Genomic DNA, 18,038 nt, shown 5'->3' on the forward strand with positions numbered 1-18,038 from the left:
TGGGAATGTTCGTTAGACGCGGCTCATTCGCTAGAATAGAACAAGAGGATCCTGCCTGCTATGGGCATTGAATAACGGACTGCATCCCCAATTTCACTCGACTACTGTCATGACATATTCCCCACAACCTCGCTTCGTCCACGCCTTCAATCTACCCCAAGTAAGTGTCCTACAGACACGTACAAATCCTATCACTCCCACCCGGCGTCAAGCATCCCGCATTATCGCAAACACACCCTCCGTCCGTCGTACACTTATTCAGATCCGAGCATGTCCCAACTTTATCGTCTGCGGGCTACCGCCTCGTCACATACGTCAGCCAAAAACAAATCATTTACGGGACGCCAGGAGGAAGGCGGGAGGTCAGAGGAGTATGCCTGCTCTGGAATATCACTTACGCAGTCGCGAGAGAAGAGGGTAGGCGCATTAGCGTTTGCCACAGGCGAGGCCGCGACGCTCATAGCCATGGCGAGAAGGGTGAGGAGGCCGGTGGTTGAGAAGTGCATTGTGAGTTCGTTTCCGGCTGATGGAGATAGAGAGGGATTTGAATTGAGGATTGAAGGCCCGGATTGCTGATCGATGTGCTCCAAGCTACGGGTTCCCCAGCCTCCTTTATACGCCACTTTCACCTCACTCCTCCATCCTCCAAAGCCCCATCCACTCCTTCTCCCATCGAGATCTTGTTTCAAGCGTCTTGCTCCGCATCTTTCCTCCTCCCTCTTGGCCAGTAGCCAGAAGGCCCCGAGTACCGATCTGTTTCCCCCTTCTGCTTCGGGAAGGAGAACGTGTTTCTGTTTCTAATGGATGTTTTCGCTTGGTATCCTGTAGGAATGTGTGGGTTCCATGGGATTCGGGACTGAGCGCGGAAGTTTGGGCTGACTTGCTGATTTGGCTTCTTGGAGGATCAGATCCGCTGCGGAATCGGGAAGGATGTTTGGGGGCAGAAAAGAGGAGGATTTGACGTCACGGAGTTCCTTAAATAGTTGTTTCACGTGATGTGAAGTCCGCCTTCGCGGACCTTTTATCTGAGTGCAAGGGTTCGAAAGGGGAAGATAGAAGTCTGCCAACGCAGCAGCCGTAGTAGGGCTCTGCGGAAAATATCGGCGTTTCCATGGTTTTCGTTTAGAGGACATTGTATGTATGTACCGTTAAGCATATTTACAAGAACCTATTTCTCATATCTCTCCTACTCTCCCGTCATCCATTTTCGTCAGGCTGCTCCCACAACCTCCACTACCACTTTCTTCACGCAGCACCTCTTAAACAGTCGGCGTCTCGCCATTCCGAATGCAGCCCGACTTATCCGTAAGCGCCTTCGGGCACGTAACCTTCTCGAACGTAACATCCGGGTTGTCAGCGCCCTTGAACCAGTCGAAGCGCCAGTAGCAGCCCGCCTTGAGCTTCTCGGGGAAGCCGTCGCACTGCGAGCGCGACGAAATCCCGCCATACTGCTGTCCCCAGCCGTTTGGCGGCGCGCCCCACTGGTTGGTGCACGCGTTGAACATGCCGACGCCGCCGCCGGGCATCGCGAGATCGAAGTGGTTTTGGCCCAGATCGCCGCCCGTGTTGGTGGCCTGCACGATCAATTGCTGGCCTTGTACGGGGCCCGAGGTGAACGTCAACCTAGACTTTTGTGAGTCGTGTGATATTCAGGTGGAATTTGGGGGGACATACTTGTAGCAAGCGCAGCACCACGAGTTCTCAGTGCCGCCGGCGAGCTTTACGGCCGCGAAGCCATACGCCAATTGGTCGTTAACCGCCCACGGGCTCTGGTTGGTGCACATGTACGCCTGGCCGCCGCTCTCGCACGCATTCTTCGCCGCCATGTTCGCCAGCGGGTTGTCGCTCTTGTCGCAGCTCGTGATGGGCTGGTTGACGGAGGCCTTGCCAGACCAGCCACACGATCCCTTGCAGCAGTCCCAGTAGCGAGTCGTCTTTCCAGAGCCACTCTGAGCATCGACGACAGCAGCGCCGGTGGCCAGAGCCAGGAGGGCGAGTTGCTTGAGAGAAACCATCATGATGGGCGAGCGAGCAATGATCGATAGTTCCGTCCTAGGTGTCAGGAATTCCTGGATTGGAGCGACGCGGGCCTGAAGATCAACGGGAGCCCGGTCTAATATATGTCTTCTCGGTGTACGGAGTCTGGTGACGGTGGGCGGCCAACAGCGAATTGTTTCCCCATGGGGGAACGATGTTTCATCTCAGCAGCGCTGCACAGAGCCAGCCAGAGCCGGCTCCCGTATTAACCCTTCCAATCTCCGCGGCCTGATGACCTGGTTTGTGGATCGACGGGTACAGCTCTTGCAACTGCCTCGTCATCTCCACATATGCTGTAATACCCTCAATTCGGCGCAATTGGTGGGCAAGGCGCTTTTCTCGAAACAATTAGCGGGATCGCGACGTGTTAGTGGCTCAAGCAATGGATCTTTTAATCGAGTCAGCAGACGAATGCTTAAATGGCCCAGGACATTTCATCTTTCGTTCATATAGGAGCGTCGGGATTGCGGCTTCGAAGTCCTATACATTTTGCCGGGGGTTCTATTATTTGGGCGCTGCTATAGCCCGACAGCGGCGCCCGCTGCCGGTCGCGGCGCGGCGTTGTGGGGTGCGTCAACGGACATATAACCCTACATTAGGGCAATCGGAGACGGCGTCAGAGACTGCGGCAATGAAGAATACGAAGTGGAGGACGTGTGGTGGTACAGAAAGTCGAAAGGGCAGAACGGAGCAAAAGCGAGTGGTCAGGGGTGCGGCTAAGCGACAACACTTGCGCCTCTTAGCTCACCCGTCAACAAACATGAAACGTCGTCTCCTCAATTGCACTACATAGGACTACACCATAGTTCTCATCTGTCTAGAATTCACTCTCCCAGACGTGCTAATAGCTGTTGTGGCTAGTAAACCTAGCGTAGTCACGACTTCTCATATCCCAAGCTCCAGGAATCCACCACCCTGTCTGCTCTGCCTTGGCTTGTTTACATCAGGAACCGCAGAGACCAGGTGAGAGAGCCTAGCCTAGGGAGGCCAAGACGACAGAAAGGGCCGGCGAAGAGGGCAGTACTATGAGACCTCGCGTTGTAGTGTAAGTTCATGTTCAATCCAAGACAACACCCACCCCTCCAACCCACTTATGCTATAATGCGCTGTCCCCATTCACGAGAACGAGTGTGATATGTGCGGGTGATGCATTGCTCCTGAACATCAACGAAGAGAAGATCTATGTTGAGTTGCAACAAGGCTCCCAGACGGCAGAGCGTGCCATGCTCATTACCGTAGTACTATAACTATTGCCGATCATATTAGAGGTTGATATGCTGCTTATGTATTAAAAGACAGACCAGAGATGCTGCTTTGCGTTGGATACAGCATAGCTAACATGGACCATTGCTCCGAGCCAAGGTAAATCTCGCGGGATGTCAAAAATTGCTGCAGCAGCACTCCATATACGACGCGTTAATATATCTATCTACGTGCAGCCTCCTTTCATATTCGGCTTCCTTTCTCGGAATGCCCCCGCGACGTAATTACACCATACCCATCGCGTCTCCAACCCTCCATCCAATAAGAATAGAAATTACGAATAGAAGAAACCTTAGCCCCATCATTGTTGCCAGTGGGTATAAGGGATCCGGGCGCGAGTGTTCTAAAGAGCGACGAAGTCGTTTCCCTGAAGCGAGTGTGTCGAAGTGCAAAAATGCTCGTATGCAGTCATCTCAAAACGCCATTCCATCCATCTCTTACCCGCAAATAGCAGCACTCGTCCTGCTCGTCAACGGCTGCGGGAAAACACCCGCGTCAATCAGCTTGAACGCATCCCACTCAGCCGCGCCTTCGGTCTTGAAATTCCACCAAATCCAGCCCTGTGTCTTGGCCTCGTACGCCGTCATCTGTGCCTCGATATACGCCCTCGTCTGATCCTTATACTGCTGGCTCCACTTCGACACATCGTTCTGCCACGAGCAATCTCCGACCTTCGTGGTGCCCGGGTACGTGCCGTCGTAGCGCGCGCCAACGCCGAAGCCGTTCAGGTACTTGGCGCAGTCGGTCATGGCGCCCGTCCATTCGCCCACGAATGTCCATTTATCGGCGCCGTTGTAGGATTCTGCGCTGGAGCACACGAGTTGCACATGCTGCTGGGGCGTCATAGCGACGAGGGAAGGGTCGAAGACTTGGTATTCGTGGTGGTCCATGGCGACGTTCTGCGCGTTGTTATCTGAGGGAGTAAGGAAGGCGTTCCACGTATTTGGCGGGTGGAAGCCATCGTGCAGGATGACGGGCGTGTCGGATACGGTGCGGACTTGGCCGTAGCCGTCACGATAGAATTGGCGCAGGACGTCTGCGTTGAGCTTGTCCATCAGCGGCTCATTGAGGAGCTGGATACCGACGATAACGTCTTGATATTTGGTTTGCGCGTATTTCTCGGAGATGGTCATGAGGACTTGGAGGGTCTGCTTGACGGTGTCGCCGCTTTGCCAGGTTGGGCTGGCCAGGCGTTGTCCTGAGTTATCATATCCGTTCTGGGATCCGGGTGCGCCGTGGAGGTCGATGATTATCTTGAGTCCCACGCTCCTGGCCCAGTCGACAGCGGCATCCATGTACACTGCAGCTCCTTGGACATAAGGCGCGCCGAAGGTGTCGTACGCCCAGTAGCCAATTGGGATGCGGACGATATTGAAGCCAGAGTCGGCGATCTTCTTGAAGTCCTGCCATGTCACCCACGAGTCCCAATGCTTCCTCAATGTCGCGAGGGCAGCATCGTGACCTAGCTTTTGGCCCAATGTGTACTCATCAACGACATCATTGCGTCCAAGGCCATCGAACAGTGAGGGTGTGATCCAGCTGCAGAACGTTAGTCTTGAATTACACCCCCAGCGAACATTGGAGTGCGTACGGCTCTAGTACCAACCAGCCACCAATGTTCACACCTCTTATCTTCTCGGAGCCCCAATTGAAGGCGACGCTACGCTTTGTCCTGGGTGGTGTTAGCTCAACTCTGTTCAGGGCTTTGCAATGGCATTCCAATTGGCTAGAGGAGCAGGATGCACGTGAATGCTACTTCGCCGAACGGTGAAGGTCCATTCCACACCGCCATTGTTCGTAAGAAATGTACTTACGCAGGAGCAGCAAGCGCAGACCCGCAAACCAGGGCCGCAGCCAACACGCGCTTCAGTATCATGATGTAACAGTGGTGTATCCTTCGGTATCGAGAAAGCGAGAGAAAGATGAAGACGCGGTGTCACACGTTTACAAAAGAATGTCGGACACAGAGGAGAAAATAAACAGTCGCCTGCGCAACGAGGTGGAATGAGGAAATGCAGCAAGAACCCCCGTCCCTTGCGTCGGGCACTTGTTCAGAACACAGCGAATGGTCGGTGGCAATGAGGGACCGGGACTTGGATTAAGAGCCGGGGGACACAAGGATAAGCCAGGCTTGCACGCAGGCTTCTCGAATGACTGCTCGACGACTGACGTTGCCTAGGTAAAGGGGGCGGAGACGCAGATTAGAATATAAATTGGAAGGATGAACTGTATCAAACCAAGAACGTAGACTGTTGCGTCAACGAAAACACGCTGTCTGACAGACGAAAAGGGAAGCGTGGTGCTCGCGCGACGAACGCTGACCTACGCTCTTAAGTTGCATTAACGCGTCCTCCATCGCGAACCTAGACCGACGGTGCTCGTGAGATTAGTGGGTCGGGCAGGTTGGTTTTCATGTGCTGAGCCGGAACCATGCCACTATGCGTGTTTGCTTGCTGCGCCTAGGTGGGCCCGCTGGCGAGATGGAGAAAAGTAGGTGGAGCAGCCAAAAAGGGAACACGCCGTCCTCAACGACGCCGCTGAGTGGGTGCTTGCATGGATGTGAAACGCCGTAACCCTTTCCAAAAGCCTCCAATTCGCCAGACCTAAAATCAGCCAGAAAAGCTTGAAAATGGCAGCCCCGAATCCTGGCGGAAATCGCCTCCACGTCAAGGAACCGCGTGCATGCGTGGTGAGCTGTGTTGTTGTTTTCGGCTGGGCGCTCAGGAACGGTCGGTACCAGATCAGCAGCGGCAAGCCTATCGAAGCGCCTCCCGCCCCTGGCATGCGCCCCTTATCGGCGATGATCTTCATCAACTTGTTCGCCGCTTGCAGACGCTTCCAGCAGGTTTTTATGGGGATAGGCGAGTTGATGATGTCGCTTGCGCGAGAAGAAAGGAGAACGCGGACGGAATGCCGCTTGTACCACGGTACAGCGCTTGCTCCACGCCGTTCCCCGCTCTCCTGCCTTAGTTGGACAACAGTACAGCTGAGGTACTATACATACCATGTTGCGCGGTGTTTTTGGATCATACGACCGCCTTATCGTGCCTGCATCCCGAAGGACAACAACAGAAGCACAACAGAAGGGCGAAGGAAGTGGCGAAAAGTACTGCGACCTTCTGCGCAGGTCCCGCATCTCTCGATGTCCGCGGGCAGCGTTGCCTGATGAGGCTCGTCATTATTGGAGGGGCTCGATAAATTTAGAGTCTGGGATTGCCACCCCTAAATCTGAAGCAGGGCCGAGGCAAAGGTTTTGGGCCTCAGGAGAAGTGGGAAATGTACATGTGCGCGGAGGAGTTATTTGCTGATGCTAAAGTGGTTGATAAATGTCGGTGTGCATTTCAAGATGGTATTGACGTGTTGAAAGGAAAGAAGAACGATGATGGAAGGAGCAGTAGAGCGCACGTTTGCACGTGCATGCGGGTGGTGGCTGAGGACTTTTCGGATGTGGCGTCGTGTGAGGCGCTAAGCGAGCAGCCTCCAGTTTCAAACTTCAGTATCGCCAGTGTTGGCAATAGGCTAATGTGAGCAAGAAATCAGCCATTGCATGACGCAGACGTGAAGATGTATGCCAAGACCGTGAGCATTTCCCATAGAGCGTGACTACTTAGCTATGAGCCATGCATATATGTGATATTGCTTCCCAGATCGTGCGAAGCCAGTGCCTGAGGCCCCATCAGGCCGATATAGATACCATAACGCCGAAGATGATGTCTTGCAAAAGCGAGAAGGATAATAACGCTCCGCTACGCCACGCCGCTATGCCATGCGACCGAAATCAGTGTCGAAAGGAAGACCGCTAGATTAAGAGACCTGTCAGGCGTTAGTACACGACCCGGAACGTCAAGACGTGATCCTGCAATGCACATCGGAGGGAGCTTAAATACCTCAGAGATGTTCTGCCGCTCAATGTACGACTCCTGCTGCCCATCCCGTCCAACTCGCCAGTACACATCAGTGTAGTCGGCGCAGTTCATCTCACGCAGGAACTGCTCGTCATGGGTGATGACAAGCAGCTGGAAGTTGGCCTGCTTGCGCCGTGTCTGGATGATCAGCGACAAAGACTCTGCCAAACCCTTGATATTCTGCTGGTCAAGGTTCGTAGTAGGCTCGTCGAGTGCGATGAGACCGCAGTTGGTGCCGAAACACTCCGCCAGGGCGAGCCGGATAACAATGCTGGCAAGAACCTTTTGACCCGCGCTGCAGCGCCCACGCATGTCCATCTCAGTCCCGTTCTTGATCATGACTACGCGGTAGTTGTAGGAGCGGTTGCCCCTAGCCGTCTCTTTGTCTGATCGAATGCGGACGGTGTCGACGTCAGTACCCTGGTATGCATTGCGCCACAACTCGTCGATGATGCGGTTGATTTCCTCCATCTTGAGCGAATGATACTTCATGATAGCATTGTCGAGGGCGGTGCTGTAGCGTGCCAGGTCTTCGCAAGCCGCCTTGGTGGTTTCGACCTTGATATGCATCTCGCGATATTTCTGGGCGGCATCCTGGTATAGCGCCTTGTATTCTTCCCCGAGCGCCGTCAACTGGTTGTCTTTCTCCTTCATGGACGTCTCGAGAGTGATCTTATCGGCGTTTAAGCGGTGGAACTCATTCTGCCAGTACTGGCCTTCTTGAGTGTAGTGCTCCTTGTCAGTCTCGGCGTTGCGCGACTCAAGCTCTTCGATTTCAGTTTGTAGCGTCTCCAGAGCTCGCTTAGCCCTCCTATACCGAAGATTGTCGTTGATAGATTGCCTGTGGTGCTCAGCATCGCGTAGGGTATCTTCCATTTTCTTGATCTGACGAGTGAGCTGTAGAATCTCATCCTCGAACCGGTTGATCTCGCCCTCGAGGTTCTCGATTTCCCGACGAGCTCGGGCTAGTTGCTGTGGACCGCCCTTATCGATATATGCACTAATCTCCTGCTCGGCGTAGGTCAGCTGGCGGAAGCTATCAGAGAGCTTTGAAGCCTCCTCCTGTATATGCTGAACTCGCTCAGTACCTCGCCGATTGGCATCGTCATACTTGAGTTGAGCTTGTTCCATCTGAGGGATAAGGCCCTGTATGTCCTTGTCGAAGCCACGCATCGCGTCCCGCTGCTCGGCGTTCTGTGTGCGGAGCTCCTCAATGCGCTCCGCAAAAGTGCGCTTCTCCTTCAACTGGGTCTGGGCCTTATTCAGCTCGGCGTTAATATCGCGGACTTGGAGCTCCAGTGAGTTGGTGAGCGTTCGTGACTTGTCACGCTCCGTTGTGACGCTCGCTAATGCCGCCTTGGCGTTCCGGCTCTCCACCTTCACCTTGTTGAGGTCTTCTTGGACCGCGTCGATACCTCTAGAGAGGCCCCCGGCCTTCTGCTTCTCTGCGAGGTCGCTAATCTGGTCATCGAGCTCACGAGCTTGATTGTAGTAGTTGACAATCGACTGGACATCGACAGACAGCGACTCGACCTCCTGTTGCGCGTTCTGCAGGTCGTAGATGATACCGTCGTGCTCCTCCAGCTGCTTGTTGATGGAGTCTCGCTCGGAGATTAACTTGGCAAGCTCAGCTTGAAGAGCGGGCAGATCCGTGTCTCGTGCGCGCATAGCCATCTCGTAGCTCGGCTTTGCATTTCTCACGCGCTCGAGCTCGGCCAACAGTTCCTCGGCATTCTCTGCCTGAGCATTCTGCATGGCTTTGGCAACGATACCTTCCAGACTAGAGATGAATCCGGTCTTGCTAAAATGCTCAGCTTTGTCATCGCGCAGCGTCCGCTTACAGAGTCGGCACTGGTTGTGCTCTTTCGCGACCTGCAAACAAGAGCGCATGTATTCCAGCTGAGCTTCAATCTTCGCCTGGTCGGATGACGCAAAGTTATATTCGTCTTCCAGCTCGCGAAGAGTTTCGTCGAAATCCGATAAGTCCTCCTTCTGGATGGCGTCCAGGACAGCCTTCTCGTACTTCTGAAGCTCCGCACGTTTCTTCTTTTGCTCAGATTCGACACTGGCCAGCTTGAAATTGATATTGTCGAGCTTGCTCTGGGCAATATCACGCCGGGATTCGGCTTCTTTCACTTTGGCCGCCTTTTGAGAGACAACTTGCTTGAAGGCGACTTCCAGCGTGGCAGGCTCCCACTCCGGGTCAACGAGCTGTGAAATGCGGGAGGAATGTACGCTCTTCATCGTCTCCAAGCTACGCGTTGTTCCTTTCAGCTTGTCTCGGGCGAGATCAATCTGAGCCGACTCGCGCGCAAGTTTGGTGGCATCGACAAGTTCTGCTTCTAGACGCTCCTTCTCGTCATCAACGATGCGCGCCGTCTTCTCCGCTTCTTGCATGCGCTCGTCATACCGAGCAGTGTTGGCCTCGGAAATAGCTTTGCGAAGTCGTTGCTCTGTTTCATCCTTCTTGTTGGAGAGGATTGCTTCAGCTCCTTCGTCCGCCTTGATTTGATTCATGGCAATCTGTAAATCCGATATCCTCTTGTCGTTCGATGTGATCTGGGACTTCGCAATATCTTTGCGTTGACTCAATACCGACTTGTCTTCGCTAAGACGGTTAACCTCAGCCTGCGCTTGCTGGAGGTCTTTCTGGGCATCTGTGCGGGCTCGTTCAAGAGACTTGTTCTGGTCCCTGGACATTCTGCCAACAATTTTCTGGAATTCAGCAACCTGGTCATCTGTGATATCGTAATCAAAGCCACGAATGCCATGGCGTTTGGCTGTCTCTTTAATGATGTTCTCGCGCTTTTGAAGGTTGCGGGCATGTTGATCCTGCTCGGCCTTGTACTTGCCGATCTCGCTCTGTTTCGCTCCCAGAGAGTTGCGGTTGTCATCAAGGTCCTGCTTGAGTGCGCTGTATTGTTGGCGGAGACCGTCTTGCTGCTCGACGTAACGTTCCACCCGGTCATCGAACTGCTCGAGCATGGACTCCAGCTCTGCATCGGTCTCTGTCATCCGCTTTAAGTTGTCCTCTAGTGCGGCTACACTCTCCTGGTTCGCGTTGAACGTAATGCGTTTGCCGTTGAGTTCAGCAACGATCTGATTGAAGCGAGCGGCAGTGTCGAAGGCGTCTGAAGATTTCTGGTGCGCTTCATCCCACTGTGTATGGATCTCAGTATATCGGCTCTTCATTTCCTCAATCTGGTCGTAGAGGGCTATTTGGCGTTGCTGGCTGCGCTCGCCCCGCTCTTTGTCTTCCTTGGCATACTTTTCGTCAGTTTGAAAGGTCGCGAGCGCGGTAGCCTTGTCGCGCCGAATTGCCTTTATGTTCTCGATAGCTTTCGTATATTTGTCGGCCTCAAAAATGGAATCAAACTTCTTCTTCAAGGTCGAAGGCTCACTCATCGGCCACAAGCTATCCTCCTGGTGGCAGAAGATGACGTTCTCCAGTATGGCCTTCGAGACACCGAGATACTGCGGAATGATTTGATCCAACTCGGCTACGCGCGAGGAGACGGTTTCGGTCATGCCATCTCGCTTCATCTGCAGCACGGCTTCCAAGGTCTTCTGGCTCCGCGTCGTCTTCTTGATGGTAAGTTGCAGGTTACGGGTGGCTACTATGCGGACTCCAGCGGTGGATCGGAAGGACAGCTTAACCTGGGCCACAGTTTCTTTCTCGCCGGACAGCTATCTAGTCAGCAACAGAGCCAATGGGATGATTGCGAGGTATGCATACATTCGGATCATGGATGAAGGCGCCGCCGGTCTTGCTATTAGGGGGCAGCTCGCCGGTGGTGGCATATTTGAGACATTCGATGATGGTCTGCACCAGTCAGCCAACATTCAAAACGGTCTGCCTACGGGCTCCTACGGTCTTTCCGGATCCGTTCCAGCCAACGATCAGGGTCAGTGGCGAGGTGAAATGGATCGCCTCGCCTTTGTTGGGTCCGAAGGAGCGGATGCTGCAAGGGTCAGCTGAAGTTGACAGAAAGGCGGCAGGTAAAACTCACCCCATGATCTGCATCCGGTCGATCTGCGCTGTAGGGCATGGTTAGCTTCCGAAGGCTATATTCTGAGATGCACGTGCTTGCGTGCTTTGATATGGACGTACACCTGGAGGATGATTAGCTGGTTGAACAAGGCTGAAAAGGGCTGGGAATTGTGCTTACATGATGCCTCTCGCGCGGTCGCCGCGCACTCAACTCGCTTTGGTTTCCTCGTTGACTGTTGCTTGCGAGGCTGAGCTGTGGGAGATGGGAGAGGCGGAGGGGCGGGGTGGGCGATGTTGAGCGTTACGGGGCCCGCTGCGGCCTAGACGCGCGAACTTGCGGCGCGCAGTCACGTGCAAGCTTGCGCCACAAGCGGCGATCGCGGAACGAATAGGCGTGCATCATGTGCTCTGCGATTCCGCACCCCTCGCCGTTGAAGCGGTGAATAGCTGCTCTGCTTCGGCCGCCGCCTCCCTCCCAACGCTCCATCGCTATCCATGGTCGCAGTAGTGACCGCCGGGACTCCGCAGCCATGTACCAGAATGGCGGCTCGCTCCCCGCTGAGGTATGCCCATGTCCCCGCAGTGCCTCCATTGACAGGGTCTGACGGCAAGGCATCGCGCGATGAGGGCTAACGTGCATTGCGATCGCAGATGGCAGGCCTTGCCCCCATGCCCGCCCTCCCGCGCCTCCCCACCGATCAATCGGACCTGGCCATGGGCCTCGAAGACATGATGCCCATGGACATGGACCTGTCGCAGCTCGACGACGGCCAGCCGCCCGCCGCGCAGCCCGCAGCCTTCACGCCCTTCACCCAGCAGCTGCAGCCGAGCGTGCCCGCCAGCAGCGCCTCGAGCGATGCCTTCACCCTCACCCAGGACAACACCATGACGGGCGCCGGCGCCGGCCCGCTGCCCACCGGCTTCGGCGCCCCCAGCCTGAACACGTCCGGCAGCACCCTGACCGAATTCACCAAGCGCCGCAACTGGTCGCAGCGCGTGCTCGAGGAGCTGCGCGACTTCCTGCACATCCTGACCCCCGATGGCAGGATCCTGTACGTGTCGCCGTCATGCAAGGCGCTCACGGGCTGGGACCAGCCGCAGCTCATCGGTCGCTTCATCGGCGAGTTCATCCACCCCGACGACCGCGGCATCTTCGTCAAAGAGTTCCACGAGTCGATTGCATCCGGCAACCCCCTCCGCTTCTTCTACCGCTTCCGCAAGATGGACGAGTCCTGGGCGATATTCGAGGCCCACGGCCATCCGCACCTGAGCAACGACCCCAGCACCTTTGCCCCGCCGAACACGATGAACTGTCGCGGCTTCTTCATGATGGCCCGCCCATACCCGACAAAGAACGCCGCCCTGCTCGACTCCTTCCTCGAACACAAGATCGAGAACGAGAGGCTGATGAAGCGCATAGCCGAGCTCAAGCGCGAGGAACACGAAGAGCAGGAGGCCGCGGACAGACATTGGCAGAAGAAGACCGACGGCGTGTCCTCGGTCGCGCCGTCGGAGACGCAAGGGCACACTGAGAGCGACAGCGCGGTTGCGGCATACAACGCTATGCCTCCGCCTGCGAAACCGGGCGTCTCAAATGCGGCCCTGACGCGGCAGAACCTCGACGAGGCGCTGGCAGCAAGCAAGCCTGACAGTATCAACGACAAGATGGCACGCTACGAAGGGGCTACACACCTGGAGACCATCGAGATGTTGACGGGATTGCGCTATCGGGATGGTGAACGGTCACAGGGCATCAGCACTGGTGAACACAGCCCGATGCTAATCCGAGGCGATGCAGGCATTCAGATATCGCTCGACCGCGACGGCAGGACGTCGTCTGATAAGAAGAAGAAGTTGAAGATCGCCGATGAATATGTGTGTACCGACTGCGGTACGCTGGATTCGCCTGAGTGGAGGAAAGGGCCCAATGGACCCAAAACGTTGTGCAACGCCTGCGGATGTGAGTTCTTCCTATGCTGCCTCAATAATCGTGCGCTGACTGCTGTAGTGCGCTGGGCAAAGAAGGAAAAGAAGAGGCAGAGTCAAGCGGGCAATGCCCAGTCGTCGCAAACGCCAGCAAATCTGCCCATGCACACGAGCACGAACAGCAGCTGAGCATAACCTTTTCCGGAATTTCCATCACGGGACAACTGAAGGCCCATTCGGGCGGTCGCCGACGAAGAGGAGGCAATGGACCAAAACCCCACCGCCAAGGCTCGCTCGAGAGCCAGGAACACCGTGGCTGTCCATCAAGAATCGATATAAGCAAGCATCTAGTACAGCCCTACCGGGAGCTGGCTTTGACCAGACTTCGGTATCTGGAGTCATGACGCTGTTGCACGCTGGGATGAGGTAAAAGTTTGAAGCCATTATTAGATCGTTTTGGTGCCTGAGGTGCACAAGTAAACATAGACGAGTAGATGATACCATAAATCTAGCTAAGCCGCAGGATTTTTAACGCCTAATGAAAGCAAAGATGGTTTAATTGGAAGACTGGCGCTCATCCCTTTCCTCCACGAGCCGCTGGTAGTGCTTTATTCTTTTCCAGACTCGAGGAGTCGGTACCGTGTCTAACTCGCCCACCAACCAGTATCAGTGTCGCCCAATCCCGCCTCAGAGCGTCCGCTTCGGATCGGTACCCAATTCTTGAGGAACCCAAAAAAGGACTCCCCGAGTTCGCCAGTTCATATCTTTCCTCTTCTTCCACTCTCCCTGCACCTTCCTCGCAGCGTGAACATGGACAACGGCATAGAAATGAACACCCTCAGGGAGCCACTTATAGCCGCATCCCCTCCATTCTCGAGCACAGAGCCAGAAACAGCAAACCCTCCTCCCGCAGCCAGCCACGATGCAGAAAACTCCACCCCCACACTACTCCACAGTCCGTCCTCCCCTCCCCTCCCCTCTCCCTTTCACCCACCATCCCTAACCAGCCTAGCCCCTCCCGGCGACATCTCCGAACCACCCCCCGACGAACCCCACCACTTCTCCTCCCTCGACGCATTCGTCGCCACGCAGTGCGACGCTGAGCCGAGCCCGAGCCCGCCAACAGCCGCCAGTGGAGCGTATGTAGAAGATGAACAGGGTGGCGTGACGTGGAGGATCCGGAGGAGCTGTGCGTGGGAGGAGACGAATCCGACGAAGGTGTGGACGAAGAGCGATTTTAGGGCTCTGCTTGCGGAGTTGAAGAGGTTGGGGGAGGAGCAGGATAGAGGGGAGGGGGAGAGTGAGGGTGAGGGCGTAGACGGGGATGAGAGAATGGGTGAGGGTGAGGGTGTGGGTGTGGATGAGGATCTGAACGAGGAGTGGGATCAAGATGCGGAGGTGGTCCGGGATGAAGACATGCATGAGGAGTGCGATGCGAGCCCCGCAAGAAGCGAGTCGTCTCCGGTTGGCCAGGGGATATGCACGCCGCCCCCGGCAGAACAGAGCACGAAGTCTTATCTCAGAGTCGGCGCGTTGAGGAAGAATCCGTTTGACGTGGACATGGAGCTTGGTGACTTCGATGATCCTTTCATCGACCAATGCGCTAGCGAGCTGCCGACGACGAGCCCGTACGCCTCCAGTAGCTTCCGCGCGAATTCCTTCGCTTCCGAACCCATTAACTCGAATTCCTACGCTTCAGAGACTCAGCGATCAAGCCCCTACGACTCCATCCGCCCTGCTCCCAATCCTCGCAATCGCACTACCATCCGAACAAATCCCTTCACCGGCACTATCCACACTTCGCATTTTCCGCCCTCTCCGCCCTATGCACCACCGCCGCCCCAAAAGCTCTGCCTCCACATGCGTCGCAGCGAATCCCCAGAACCCCAAGAAGAGTCTGTCCCCTCCTACTTGCCCGCACAGCCAGTGCAATGTCGGCTCCGCATCCGTGTCCGCAAGTGTCAGGAGCTGACGAACGAGAGTGCACGGATCCTCCCTGCGAAGCAGCGGCCTCGAATCAGAATCCAAGTCTTCGAGGAGCCGGAGCCGATCGGGGAGCCAGACATATCCGTCTCGGGAGAAACAGAGGAGAGCACGCAGAATCCGGTTACGAGGCGAACGAATGTGACGTGTGCCTCCTTCCCTCGATCGTATGGAACGGTGCGGAGGGAGGTTATCAGTGCGTTTTGGGCGGCACCGAGGGAGGTGAGGCAGGCGACGGGGTATGAGACTATCAGGTGGATAGGTAAGAAAGAGTAGAACGCGGTAAGGAGCGCCAAGTAGGAACGCGGGAGGATGCAGTAGGTGACTAAGAAGAAGAGGTGACGATGGAATGAAAGGAAAGAAAGGCTTTGTGCCATGGGGCGGGAAGAGAAACGCGCTGAGATCTGTCTGTTCATCTATAGGTAGGCGCGCTTTATGTAGAGTTAAGCACCAATGATGTTATGCATATGAAATACTTCTGGTATTGTATTTGAATACGTTTGAGAGCATAACTCCTACCTGAAGCATGTGCCGCTCTCTGAGGGCGTCCTTTACCTATATTGTGGTGCAGTAAATCATGTGAAATGCTTTTTTTTGCATGCCCAGTGCTCCGAATGCGGGCACCGGTGAAGTCTGACGGCGGACGAGAAATCGCTCCAAGTAAAACCACCAAAGATATGTATCATATAAAGGCGATGCTGCCGACCGAAAGTTCCCTCGTCGATATCCAAGGCCTGACGAAGTGGGAGCGTCGGGGGAATGGTGGTGTTACATACGCTGATGCCCTCGGAATATATGGACATGATTTCGAACTCCACGATCAGGAGAGTCCTTGATTGGTAGTCGAATAGGCAAGAGGTTCTACCCCAGTAAGAGAAGGAGTTCGGGCGAGGCTCGCTCGCTGCTCTAGTTATCGAGAAATTGGAATCGCTCCGGCCAGTCCAGATCTCGCAGAGACTTCCACATGGCGGACAGGGATTTGCTCTTCTTCAATGCGTCGTTATACGATGGATAACCGCGGTCCCAGATATCGATGTCATGGTGCAGATCGGAACCTAGTAAGAGAGAGTTTTGAATGCATTCCACTTCGGCGTTCGTCATATGGGTGATTTTGCGTGGGATAGCCCAATTCACTGTCCTGTTTTTGTCGACAGGATAGACCGCTTGGACTGCCACGCCTTCTCCATTGATCCATATCTGAGGGCACTCTTGCTCTTCCATTAGTGTTCCGCTCAGGATGTTGGAAAGGAGAATGAAGCAGCTGCGCCGCATCTCGTGAAGCTCCAAGGTGCATTCCTCCAACTGCTCTTGTCCATCACGCTGACACCTCAGAGTAAAACGTAACAAGCTGTAGAAAGAAAGCCCATAGGTTAATCTGATGAACTCAGTAACGTTAATTCGCAGCTGACGCAATGTAACCGCCGTGTCCAACTCGAAATGTAACACGATGACTGGAGGGCCTGACGCCGAGTATTTCGGCTTGTACTGGAAACGTGAGGGGTAGAGCGCGCTTATAGGACTTTCCAGCCATTGGCGCAAATTTTCGTAATTGGAGAAGTTCGTCCGTTTCTCCGTTGCCGTCATTTGGATGGTGAAAGTATTCAAAGAATTGAAACGATTTGCCACATACCGTCGCGTCCATTGATCGATTCCAAAGAGATTTATATTGAGTCCGTTCGCAATTTTCAGATCCACATCGCATATGACAGGTTTTTCTGACTGGATGGCGTAGTCCAGGACCTTGTTGCGCAGTTGTGGAGGGAACGGAAATGCAAGAAAGCTTGGATCGCGGATCCAAGTTGCCCAACGAATCTTTTTCCCTGCCCGTCTAACGCTGAACGGTCGCTTTAGATCACCCGCGGGATTTATCTGTGTAGATGGGTATTCGCTGATTCCGTAATCAAGTGCGTCGCTCATCCAGATATGACCGAGAGTCCGCTCAAAACGCCCATATCTCTTGAGCCCAAGCCGATCCACATTAACCAGTGCATGCATAACATTATTTAGCACGGCGGCGTTGATGTCGTTTCTCAGTGCAGGTGCGTGGACATTGTATTGCAGTTTCCCTTTGGCATTCGCAAATGTTATCTGGCACTTCGTCGCTGGATGGGCCCAGAACCATTTGACCAGGGGGAGAATGTCGATCCGGACATCGCTCCTGACGCACCATGTGGGACAGCTTGGGTCTATGTCAATGACAACTTTGCGCAGAAGGTCCAAATTGGTGCCCATTTCTTCCAGCCATGATACGCTCCACTGGATCTGGCTCATTTCTTGATTATGGACGTGGAAGGGAACGCTGACGAGGAAATTGTTTCCACTGTACAGGATAACAACGGCCTCGGTGTAGATTTGTCGGCAGCTGCGAAGGAAGGGAATAGCGTGCCCGATGGAATCGGAAGCCCTCTCCACTAAATTTGGGTATTTCCACTCTTGATGCTTGATCTCGGTTGCGTCTCCAACTCCTTCAGTCTCTTCATCATCCGTCTCAGAATCGGCATCTAAGCAGCAGTCCAGATCCTCCCGGCATTCCTCAGGATCCAAGACCACTATCGGCTCATCGCGCTTGAACAGTAAGTTGTAGACCTCATTGCGAATCTCAGCTGGCAGTGTGCTCAGGAAAGACGGTGCAGTGGGGTCCTCGGGGTGTGATGTTCCCCTAGGGATCCAGACATTGGCCGGCCTTTTGCTCTGTCGTTCTTCGTAATGGGGTTCGTCCAAGAAGGCAACTCTCGTCGGCATCGCATCCGCGGCCAGGTCTGCCACCGCCATGATCTGGCGTAGAGAGCCTGGTGTGGGATTTGCAGTGATGGTTGGTAGGAGGTTAGAGGTTGAGGGATGGAGGGTTGAAGACAGCAGGAGCGACTCCGTCGACGCTGCAACCTTAGTCAGCAGAAGCACTGCTTTACCTGAAGGTGAGAGAGAAAGGGAGT

The 18,038-nt window shown here is 54.8% G+C and overlaps 6 protein-coding genes across 6 annotated transcripts; 2 read left to right on the plus strand and 4 right to left on the minus strand.

Moving 5' to 3' along the window:
- Positions 1-1,259: 1,259 nt before the first annotated feature.
- Positions 1,260-2,018, minus strand: BU26DRAFT_507210 (glycoside hydrolase family 45 protein; the record flags this gene model as incomplete). The annotated part of the gene is made up of 2 exons (XM_033826982.1): positions 1,260-1,623; positions 1,675-2,018. 2 exons carry the CDS (start codon positions 2,016-2,018, stop codon positions 1,260-1,262), a joined length of 708 nt encoding a protein of 235 aa, XP_033681649.1.
- A 1,719-nt stretch (positions 2,019-3,737) lies between these two features.
- BU26DRAFT_507211 (glycoside hydrolase family 5 protein) lies at positions 3,738-5,176 on the minus strand (the record flags this gene model as incomplete). The annotated part of the gene is made up of 3 exons (XM_033826983.1): positions 3,738-4,839; positions 4,892-4,972; positions 5,115-5,176. The coding sequence occupies 3 exons, from the start codon at positions 5,174-5,176 to the stop codon at positions 3,738-3,740; spliced, it is 1,245 nt and encodes a 414-aa protein (XP_033681650.1).
- A 1,611-nt stretch (positions 5,177-6,787) lies between these two features.
- On the minus strand, positions 6,788-11,727 carry BU26DRAFT_521096 (uncharacterized protein). The gene is made up of 6 exons (XM_033829450.1): positions 11,373-11,727; positions 11,216-11,243; positions 11,077-11,167; positions 10,942-11,028; positions 7,188-10,892; positions 6,788-7,113 (listed from the first exon to the last, which is right to left on the minus strand). Exons 1-6 carry the CDS (start codon positions 11,374-11,376, stop codon positions 7,105-7,107), a joined length of 3,924 nt encoding a protein of 1,307 aa, XP_033681651.1. The 5' UTR covers positions 11,377-11,727; the 3' UTR covers positions 6,788-7,104.
- On the plus strand, positions 11,630-13,683 carry BU26DRAFT_521097 (blue light regulator 2). The gene is made up of 3 exons (XM_033829451.1): positions 11,630-11,759; positions 11,848-13,156; positions 13,205-13,683. Exons 1-3 carry the CDS (start codon positions 11,727-11,729, stop codon positions 13,309-13,311), a joined length of 1,449 nt encoding a protein of 482 aa, XP_033681652.1. The 5' UTR covers positions 11,630-11,726; the 3' UTR covers positions 13,312-13,683.
- A 920-nt stretch (positions 13,684-14,603) lies between these two features.
- BU26DRAFT_521098 (uncharacterized protein) lies at positions 14,604-15,569 on the plus strand. The gene has a single exon (XM_033829452.1). It carries the CDS (start codon positions 14,683-14,685, stop codon positions 15,379-15,381), a length of 699 nt encoding a protein of 232 aa, XP_033681653.1. The 5' UTR covers positions 14,604-14,682; the 3' UTR covers positions 15,382-15,569.
- Positions 15,570-16,011: 442 nt separating this feature from the next.
- BU26DRAFT_567002 (uncharacterized protein) lies at positions 16,012-17,877 on the minus strand (the record flags this gene model as incomplete). Its single annotated transcript, XM_033833601.1, has 1 exon — positions 16,012-17,877. The coding sequence occupies one exon, from the start codon at positions 17,875-17,877 to the stop codon at positions 16,012-16,014; it is 1,866 nt and encodes a 621-aa protein (XP_033681654.1).
- Between the last annotated feature and the right edge of the window lie 161 nt (positions 17,878-18,038).

This window comes from Trematosphaeria pertusa (assembly GCF_010094035.1).
Source record: "Trematosphaeria pertusa strain CBS 122368 unplaced genomic scaffold BU26scaffold_10, whole genome shotgun sequence".
NCBI lineage: Eukaryota > Fungi > Ascomycota > Dothideomycetes > Pleosporales > Trematosphaeriaceae > Trematosphaeria > Trematosphaeria pertusa.

What these genes read in the sequence shown, in the direction of transcription:
- BU26DRAFT_521096 (XM_033829450.1), bottom strand. An exon ending in GGAACGGATCCGGAAAGACC is followed by an intron (nt 11,029 to 11,076) that starts GTAGGAGCCCGT and finishes TGACTGGTGCAG; the next exon opens with ACCATCATCGAATGTCTCAA. An exon ending in CCTTCATCCATGATCCGAAT is followed by an intron (nt 10,893 to 10,941) that starts GTATGCATACCT and finishes CTGACTAGATAG; the next exon opens with CTGTCCGGCGAGAAAGAAAC.
- BU26DRAFT_521097 (XM_033829451.1), top strand. Translation starts at nt 11,727, where the DNA reads ATGTACCAGAATGGCGGCTCGCTCCCCGCTGAG. An exon ending in GCGGCTCGCTCCCCGCTGAG is followed by an intron (nt 11,760 to 11,847) that starts GTATGCCCATGT and finishes TTGCGATCGCAG; the next exon opens with ATGGCAGGCCTTGCCCCCAT. An exon ending in GTTGTGCAACGCCTGCGGAT is followed by an intron (nt 13,157 to 13,204) that starts GTGAGTTCTTCC and finishes TGACTGCTGTAG; the next exon opens with TGCGCTGGGCAAAGAAGGAA.
- BU26DRAFT_521098 (XM_033829452.1), top strand. Translation starts at nt 14,683, where the DNA reads ATGGAGCTTGGTGACTTCGATGATCCTTTCATCGACCAATGCGCTAGC.